Source organism: Macrobrachium nipponense, chromosome 19 (assembly GCF_015104395.2).
Source record: "Macrobrachium nipponense isolate FS-2020 chromosome 19, ASM1510439v2, whole genome shotgun sequence".
NCBI lineage: Eukaryota > Metazoa > Arthropoda > Malacostraca > Decapoda > Palaemonidae > Macrobrachium > Macrobrachium nipponense.
This window is the reverse complement of record NC_061088.1, coordinates 55,418,234-55,428,092: the sequence shown is the minus strand read 5'-3', so window position 1 is coordinate 55,428,092 and position 9,859 is coordinate 55,418,234. Positions and strand designations below refer to the sequence as shown.

General features: G+C 40.7%; 2 protein-coding genes across 5 annotated transcripts in view; one reads left to right on the top strand and one right to left on the bottom strand.

Moving 5' to 3' along the window:
* LOC135217090 (NSFL1 cofactor p47-like) overlaps positions 1 to 5,317 on the bottom strand; it is a 139,885-nt gene extending 134,568 nt beyond the window's left edge. The window contains exon 1 of one of the 4 annotated variants that reach the window (XM_064252792.1): positions 5,195 to 5,317. Coding sequence is in view for 2 of the 4 variants with exons in the window: in XM_064252776.1 (XP_064108846.1) it covers positions 4,388 to 4,489 (102 nt within the window). In the remaining 2 variants the exon portion in view is untranslated. Of the gene's footprint in view, positions 1 to 4,387; positions 4,581 to 4,919; positions 5,045 to 5,194 lie in introns of those variants that run through there. The other 3 variants (XM_064252800.1, XM_064252776.1, XM_064252786.1) reach the window with 3 other exon arrangements.
* A 3,337-nt stretch (positions 5,318 to 8,654) lies between these two features.
* Positions 8,655 to 9,595, top strand: LOC135211735 (protein FAM200B-like). The gene is made up of 2 exons (XM_064244980.1): positions 8,655 to 8,843; positions 9,083 to 9,595. The coding sequence occupies exons 1-2, from the start codon at positions 8,655 to 8,657 to the stop codon at positions 9,593 to 9,595; spliced, it is 702 nt and encodes a 233-aa protein (XP_064101050.1).
* Positions 9,596 to 9,859: the final 264 nt, after the last annotated feature.

Below are 9,859 nucleotides of genomic sequence, written 5' to 3'. Positions count from 1 at the left end.
TCTTGAAAACTAAGTGTGCTGTGATTTTTTGAAAAAAACATTTTTTCCGCTTCGGCGCTCACTCGCGAACGCCGCCGGCATACAGGAGACGATTTTTAAAATACCGCTTCGGCGTTTAAGGGTTAAGTACCCGACAGACAATTTTAATCGACGTATAATACATCCATTAGGCGTATAAGGGTTAAGCTTTTAAGTAATTCCTAATGTAAAGGGTCGACAATTTGTGTAATGTGTAGGAATAAAACCTTGTTGGAAAGTTAATGACTGTTCCAGCTCGCACTTCTCGTTCTTTCTCTACAAGCCTGTCCCTACTTGGAGTCGCTGTAATGGTTCTTCTACACATTCTTACATCTCCTTCGGTCCAGTGCATCCTCCTCACTCAATCTAACTCCTTCATATCTCTTTTCACACGGTCAATCCATCGCAATTTTGGTCTACCTAGCCTTCTCCCACCTGGTAGTCCCATCTCCATCATCTTCCTTATCGGGAGGTCTTCCTCTCATCTCCATACCATCTCAGTCTACTTTCCCTTACCTTGTCTGAAGCTGGTGCTATTTTGACAGTGCCTCTAACACGTTCGTTCCTAACTTTATCCTTTCTAGTAAGTCCGCACTGCCATCTCAAGATCCTCATTTCAGTCACATCAATCCTGTTCTCATCTCTCTTCTTAGTTGCCCATGTTTCAGACGAGTACAACATTGCAGGTCTCACAACCTGGCGCTGGATCTTGCTCTTTAATTTTACCGGCATCCTACGATCACACAGCACCCCACTACTCCACCCTGACTGCATCCTTCTGGTCAACTCTTCATCTAGGTCTCCTGTATTTTGGATCACAGACCCCAGATATTTAAAACTTTCTACCTCTTCTAGCTTATGAAAATCAATCTCAAGATCTACTTTTCTTTCTCTTTCCGCTTCCTCAAATTCACAGCGCACTCCAACAGTCTTGATTCTATTTATTTGCAAAACCCTCTCCTCCAGACAGTTCCTCCATCCATCCACTTTAATATTTAGTTCATCATCATCAGTTGCACACAAAAATCCATCATCTGCATACAGTATTGTCCAGGGGACTTCACGTCTCAGATCTTCTGTGAGTGCATCCAGCAACAGAGTGAATAAGAATGGGCTTAAGGCTGACCCTAGGTGAAGGGCTACCTGTACACTGAATCCCATGCAGTTTCCCGCTTCACATCGAACCATTGTTGAACAATTTTCATATAATTCCCCGACCAGATTTACATATACTTCAGGTATTCCTTGTGTCATTTTCTCCAAATCTCTTCTAGTGGTACACAGTCATACGCTTTTTCCAGATCAATAAATATCATATACAAGTTCTTTCTTCCTTCTCTATATTTCTCTGTTAGTTGTCGAATAGAAAATGTTGCATCTGTTGTGCTCTTCCCTGGCATGATACCTTGTTCGATGTCTGAGATATGCAACAACCCTCGCACCCTTAAGCAAAATCCCTTTGTAAACACTGAAGGTTTGTATTCATGAAGGAACAAACTATGTTTGCATGTAAGTTCATTCACAATTACTATAGGCTATAATTACCCAACAGACATTATGTGAAACTTCAAAACCAACTTGAGAACTGCAACTGCATAGAAAAGGGAGATGTCTTAACTCAACAAGTAATTTGGAGCTCCCTTGTCATTAACTAGACATGAAAGAGTTAAGAGGGAGACAGAACTTGGGTGATTCAATGTTACTTGGGGGGGAGGGGGGTTTCAGGGAGGACAAAGCCCCCTTGGCCAGGTCAGGGCACAACACCTCAAGTTGTGTTAGTAGCTAAGGTGTGGTTAGGTCAGGACATAGCATTCAGGAGAGGTTATGTTGGGCCCACTACAATGGATTTCTCTTCCCACCTGTCTCGCTCTGTCTCCCTAGAAAGTAACCTAGTACTCTGCATTCACTCCCAGTGAACCACCAACCTCGCTGGCCAACTTGGTTTCATTACATTATTCCTCATAGCCTGGCTACACACACACACACACCACACATCACTTATGATCTCTCTCGGACGATCACATCTTCCTCTCAAGGCACCCTAGATTAACCAAACAATATTGGATTTACAAAATGAAGCAAATATTCACTATTTTGACCGCTATGGAAAAATAAAGCCATACCTAATGACAGTATCTACTACTATTAGGAAAAACCATAGAAGGATACTACCTAGGGATACACCACATTTTGTCACCAATCTGGTTCATCACCAAAAACCCATTTCGTCACCCAGAATAATCCATTATGAAATCTCTTTCGTCACCATTAATCCCACTTTCCTTAGACTGTGATAATACATCTCCAACCACATATTTTTTCTCTCTCGTGTTGTAGGTCAAAATTCATTAATTAGTAGGGTGTTCACGACAGTATTTTTGCAAGTTTACCATTCCCCTGAAATTACGCTGCATTGTAAGACAAAACATAATAAAGTGTTAAATTGTTTTTGTCCTCGAAAACAACATTTATAATACAGTTAATTGCATACAATTAATTAGGTGGTGGTGACGAATGGGTTCAAAATAGGGTGATTAACTGGACTGGTGACAAAACGGGCAGATCCCCTACCTAGCTAGCTGGGCTACGGTTAGACTACCTATTCTAGGCCTTGGCGAGAAATGGTTCCACGTAGCCTACCTACTTACTAGCTACTTGTGTGGAGGGGCTGGGGCCACCCTGAGTCTCGGTCACCCTCACACGCGGCAGCCTGGGCAAGCAGCCTTACAAGGTCAACTAGCAATAGCTTACTAGGAAGTTGGTAGGAGTAGATAGGCCAGTGGTTATTAGCCTTTTTATTGCCACAACACCTCTGAGAGGGGGTCCTTTCTTTCACGCCCCCCTTGCATTTGTGAGTAAAATTCCCTCCCATATATTTAAAGGGAAAAAATGGGAAAGAAAAGGGCTTTTGAGGGATAAGAAGGGGAGTCAATAGGTATCTACAAAACAAGGTCAGCCCAACGACCCTAACTAGGTAGTGTAGGTAGTAGACTCCAGGAAAGTAACGTTAAGGTAAACTACCAAATGGCCACCAATTCACTCAAAATGACCACTTTTTTTCACTCTATTTTTCATTGGTGAAACAACAATGCAATTAGGCTACATCTTCAAGCTAAGGTAGGTACCAATTCAAAAGATTGAAACTTTATCTTTTGAGTGGTACCTACCTATGCTTTAATTAACGATGCTAAAGATGTACTTAATTGTCTCGTTGTTTCACCAATTAAAAATTGAGTAAAAAAAGTGGTCATTTCGAGTGAAGTGGTGGCCAATTGGTCGTTTTCGCTGTAGTAAGGCGACACTTTTGCATTTTTTCATAACATTTTGAATAGTAGGCTATATTATGCTACTACTTACCTAGTTCCTCACTCCTGTTAAAAGAATAACAGGTAGATCTAGGGTAGTTATCCGCGGCGGCCTAGACTGTGGCAGTTGCTGTTTTCTATGCAGTTTTACCTCCTGAACAAGAATTTCAAGTAATATTTATTCGAACGACTGTAATTAACCCCCAGGGGCCAGTACTAAACACGGCGAAATACATTGGACGCCCCAATCCCTAGTGGATGTCGTATCCGCGGTTACGTTCCTTGGAGTCCGTGCGGAACTAGGGATTGGGCCATTCAATGTATTTCACCGTGTTTAGTACTGCCCCCTGGGGTTAATTACAGTCCCCCGAATAAATATTCCTTTAAATTCTTGTTCAGGAGGTAACACTGCATAGAAAAACTGCAACTGCCATAGTCTAGGCCACCACAGAATAGTACTGTAGAATTCCCAAATAACGAACACTGCTAGTAGCCTAGTACTAAGCGAATAGTACCTAGGTAGCCTAGTAGGTACTACCTAGGTAGCCTAATTATTAGAAATTAGGGTAAAAAACCGCATGGTACAGGGGTGGACCATGTACGATCTATGTGTACAACCCCAAGAAAAGTACATTATAACGCGTCCTGACACGGAAGTAGAGGTCTTTAGCTCCGTTTCTCACCAACAAGAAGTCGCATCTGATGCCCATCTCCGATGTCAGGACGCGTTATAATGTACTTTTTTTGGGGTTGTACACATTGATCGTACATGGTCCACCCCTGTACCATGCGGTTTTTTACCCTATTATTTTCACTTTTGCCTGGGGCTCGCGCCTCCCTGGAAATTGCCGACGGGCCCCCTTTCGAAGCGCGCCCCCCAAGGTTACGAACCACTGAGCTAGGAGGCCAAGCTGACCTGGCTGAGCTTCTAAGCTACTACGACCTACCTCCCTACTACCTAACAGCATACCTAAGCCTAACCTAGGGAACTCATAGCCTACCTAACCTTGCAGAGAATTCAAGAATAGTAATAGATGATAAATGGACCATGATTTTCCTCTGACCTCCAAATTCCAAGCAGCGGACTCCAAATAAAACTTGGCACGTTCATTGTCGGCGCCAGAAATTGCCGCAAACTGAGAAATGAGCGATTCCTGATCAGCCATGACTTGAGTTTCTTCAGCTGATGATGTTTGGTCACGTGACTAAAACTGACTGACTGTCTGACGGTCTGTCTGTCTGTTTGTCTGTCGGGACAAGCATTGCATCCGAACGTGTTCCAACGACTTCAGATCACAGCTTCAATTTCCACAGTCATCTTCGGGATTCGGGAATGACAATTCATAAATTTGTTCTCGGAGATGATAGCTTCCAAGAAAGTTTTATGCTATAAGTTAGTTCAGATTACAGATTGACTTTGCAAATTGTAATATCTGAACGAAATTCTAATACAAATAAATAAGCACGAAATAGTGACGCCTGATTCTTAAAAAATAACTTACAAGAGAAAAAATAAGTTTAACCCCTTTTTCACAGTAATTATAATTATAAGAAAACCCAAGGCATTATAAAGGAAGCAAAAACTATTGAACTTACTTTTTAAAAAGTCAGCTGCAATATGAAACTGGAACAACTGTGTAACGCCCCAGGCAATGTCAGAACTTTTGCATGATAAGCAATTAGTCATCTCATCATAATGACGTATTACCTTGTAAAAGGAAACCAGGAAGTTTTTGGTTCAATAATAAACAGATGAACAATAAACATATGTCGCATTACACCAAAATGATTTCAAAAATACATCTATCCGGATGTCTTGAAAAGGGCCCTTTCTACCTATAAGCATCTGAAGTGAATTGGTGTTTACTAACCGTGTGAAGAAGACGATGTTGCGTTAGTTTGCCCAACTTAAAACTGACAAGACTAAAAATAAATGGCAAGTGGCGATACAGACTAACAACTTAACAAAATTTGTGACGATACAGACTAACAACACAACAAAATCATATTAAACCAATAAGCGTTGACTACCGGCATATTCATAAGTTTTGTCAAAATCCTGAAAGTCTTTCGATTAGATGTAATAATGCTTAATTATTTAGAACAGGAATTTCAGTTCTATTAAGTCTAATGCCCAGAAGGAGGCTGATTTAAATCGAACATATCCAACCTCGACGTACAGTGCATGGCGATACTTTCATTTTAGGACCTTTATTTTGTCCGTCATTACCTTGAATAATGTCAGCTACAATATTGTCTTCCGGACACTTAGAATACAAGAGTAGTTATGCAACAATACCAAGTTTGTGGATGCGTTTTACTATGCACATTTGTTATTTCTTCGCATTATGAACATGAAGAAGCCACGGCATTTTGGTGGGGACATATATGTAGATAGATATAAGGAAGACCAACCTGAACTTTCCAATTGCCGTGAAAGGAATTACTTTCGGAATTTTCGTCATGACATCATTTCTAACTCCATCATACCATAATTATGTGTCCTAATGCATGTCTTTAGGTTTTATTTCCAGATCGAAAAGAATTCCAGCTTTAGAGAACCGGTACTGGATGTTATCGTTTCTAACTATCTAAATGATTCGACGTTATTCTTTCCTCCATCTAGTATTATCCCGCTCTTCTTTCCTCCATCTAGTATTATCCCGCCCATTTCTAGTATACTCTGTTCTCATTACTTCGTTCTTAATGTTTTAGTTGAAATAGCTACCATCTCTCAAAATATATGTATGATGCATGTGATTAAGCTATAAACATTGTAAAACTTTGGTGTTCTGCTAGGTAATGAAAGGCATCATGAATGTACATGATGTTCAAATCTGATGGGACATGATACTTTTTGTGTTGTCCAGATTCTCAGACTCAATTCGTGACGTTGCCAAGTATTGTTAAACTTTTTTATTTCTAGTGTCATGCATATCGAAAAGTTTGCGAATTCACAGCTAGCACCATTTTCCTTATTGGTAAATAAATATGATCCCTTTTATGCAATCGGTAATTCGTAATCTGTGTGATTTGAACTTTTTTTTCTTTTTTTTACATTGCTTAATTCACAGTACGGGGTGATAAGGTTAGCGGTGCCATAGCACACTTAACATGCTCCTCGGACTGGTCAACATAACCACATCTGCAGCATTGTGACAGCAGACTTAATAAGCTCAACAATCATACAGTGGCGTTCCTGAGGGGCGGGGGACGGGGCTGCTATTAGAAATTTGCCCCCCCCCCCCCGGCTCCACAGTGTGGAGGCCCCAAAATGCAAATTTTAACCATTTTTGCTATGACAGGACAAGCTAAATCGTGGCCCAAAATGGTCAAAGGCCCCATTTATATTTGGACCCGAAAGTTTGGGGCCCACTAAAGGGCCGCAATTTCCAATTTTGTGAGCAAAAACGTAACAAAAATGTTGTGCAAAAGAAATAGAGCTCTTCAGGGGGTCCCTCCCAATCGTAGAGGGCAGAGCCCATTATAGAACTTCTCATACGGATCAGAGGACAGTGGGTAACAGTGATTGGGGTAAGGGCAGGGCCGATCTAAGGCAATTGATTACTGCTTACAGGGGCCCTAATTATCCTTTGAGGGTCTCTATAATGGCTCCATTTACCCAGATAGTACACATTCAAATGATTCTAATGAATTTGGACTGCTGCTCAACCCAGGGGGCAGGTGGCCCCATTGAAAGGTGCTTGGGCCAGCCTTGGGTAACGGGATTTGGGCAAGAGGTGTTAATGTCATGTGTGGGAGAGGGAGAGAATTATGAATACTACTACATAGTTCACCTTAAATGTACATAGATGGCATAGAAGAAAATTGACCAGGAAGTTGTACCCAAAGTGGACGTCCACGCCAGTCGTCACAGCAACCAGTGAGGGATAGAGCTGCTCTCGTGTATTTTCACTTTTAAATGTAATTAAATTAAGTTATTTGCTTTAATAGTAGTCAAACCAGCCATTCCCAACCGGGGTTCCGTGAGAATTCATGTTCTATTTAATAATTTTCTATATATATATATATATATATATATATTATTTTAACTTGCTATGAGAAATCGTAGGCCTATGCCTTTCTTTATTGTAACAGACCGCGCGAGATTCCCTCCCCCCCTCCCAATTTTACTACAGGTAGGTATTGCAAATGACGGTGAAATGGTTTTCTTGCACAACAGGGGAGCAATGGGGTGTCGAGATGGCATGAGTCATGAAGTATACTCGTATTACACCGCTCAACTGAGTTCATACGTGTTAAGAGCTGATCAGTTATGACTTCCGTAGCCTCGTTTTCGTTTCCTAATTTGTCAGCCTTGACCAGAGCGAGCGTCAATTTTTATTCCAACCGTCCTTAAGTAATTATAAAAGGCCGAGATGTTGAACTATTTGAAAAGGAAGCATCCGATTGATGAAGAGGACCAGGAGAGTGAAAGTGATTCTCAGCCAAGTACAAGCAAAGAAGAAGCAAGTTATAAAAAAATTCGGCGTTATAATGAGAGTTATCTGGCCGTTGGATCCACGTGGACAGGGGACGAAAACTGCCCACTTCCATTATGCATCATTTGTGGGAAAAAAACTAGCTAACACAGCTAGGCCCCGCCAAGTTAAAGCGATATTTCTCTACTAATCTACTAATAAATCTGTTGATTATTTTCGAAGACTCGTGGATTCACAGAAGAAACAAGAAAGTTCTTTGAAAAGAAGGTAACGACAAGTGAAAAGGCCCAAAAAGCGAGTTATTTAGTGGTTGAGCTAGTTGCTAAAAAGATGAAACACTGCTAGGGGTCTAATAATGCCTGCTTGCAAAATAATAGTGAAGACAATGATTGGCTAGGAAGCTGTGAGAGAAATAAGTAAAGTTCCTGTTTCTGATACAACAGTTAGTAGGCGTGTGGATGACGTGTCCCGAAATATTTCAGAGATTTTGTCTGAAATACTGAAACATACAAAGTTTGCCCCTGCAAGTTGACGAGTTGACGAATATAACGGGTAAAGCTCAACTGCTAGCATTTGTTCGATTTGAAAATGAGGGTAAGATAATGGAGAACTATTTTTGCTGTAAAGAGTTGCCAGACACGACCAAAGTGCAAGATATTTTTAACACATAGTCTTTATATCTGGAATCTTGTAGTTTGTTCTGGAATCAGTGTGTTGGAATCTGCACTGATGACGCTCCCTCCATGACTGGCTCAGTAAAAGGCTTTGTTTCACGTGTAAAGAAATCAACCTGGCAGTTATGACGATTCATTGTTTTCTCCACCGAGAAGTTCTTGTCTCAAAAACTGTTGGTTATGAACTAAAGCAAGTTCTAGATACAACTGTTAACATGGTCAGTTTCATAAAGCAGCGCCTTCTTAAGTCTCGCATGTTTGCCAGGTCGTGTGAAACCATGCAAAAAGATCACGTGACACTCCTTTTGCACACCGAGGTCAGATGGCTTTCCAGAGAGAAAGTACTGTCAAGGGTATTAGAGCTGCGAGAAGAATTGCTTCTCTTTTTCAAAGAGAACGATAAAGTAAGTTTTTATGAAAATCTTGAATCCACAGACTGGCAGAGGATATTAGCTTATTTGGCAGACATTTATCACCATTTAAATAACCTGAACTCCAGCATGCAGGGTCGACATGAAAACATTCTGACTTCGACTGACAGGCTTATTGCTTTCAAGAATAAACTTATTGTTTGGAAAAAACATCTCTCAAGAGCCGATGTTGAAATGTTTCTACTCTGGAAATGATTCCACTCTTACTTCAGGTTGATATCGAGACTGATTATCAAGAAATCATACCCTTAATTACGAGTCATTTGGAATCACTGGCTGAAAAACTTGACCAGTACTTCCCATCCTTATCATCAGATTTGTATGATTGGGTTAGAAATCCCTTTACTGAGATGTCTTCAAATTTGCAAACCCTGCTCAATCTACAAGAAGAGGAAGAAATAACTGAACTAAAGTGTGATAGAACCTTGAGGATAATGTTTGATGAAGTGCCACTTGATGTGTTTTGGATTTCTGTGAGAGAAGAGTACCCATTCATCTCAGCAAAGGCATTGGATATTTTATTCCAGTTTTCTACTTCTTACCTTTGCGAGCAAGATTTTTCATGTCTAAGTACTGTACTAGAAATCGTCTTCTGTCTGATGAGGAAGATCTGCGGGTGTGTTTGTCAGAAATTCGCCAGAGTATTGAGAAATTATACAACGACAAACAAGCCCAAGTATCACAATGAAATTAAAACCTATGATTATGGTGACTTTTTTGTTTAAAAATTTTTCAAGGTTTAGCCCATCATAACTACCACTGCTCTTTCCATGGCCCGGACTGACATATATATATATATGGGTTCCTTGGGATTATAAAAATTGTCTCGGGGGTTCCTCCAAGTGACAAAGGTTGGGAAGCACTGAGTCAAGCTTTATTAACTAATTTACCAATCAAATTCAATAGTCGTGAGCATAAGCGACGAATTCAAGAAGGCATTATGAAATCTCAACATCTCGATTCAATAACAGCTGGTACCGGTACGCACT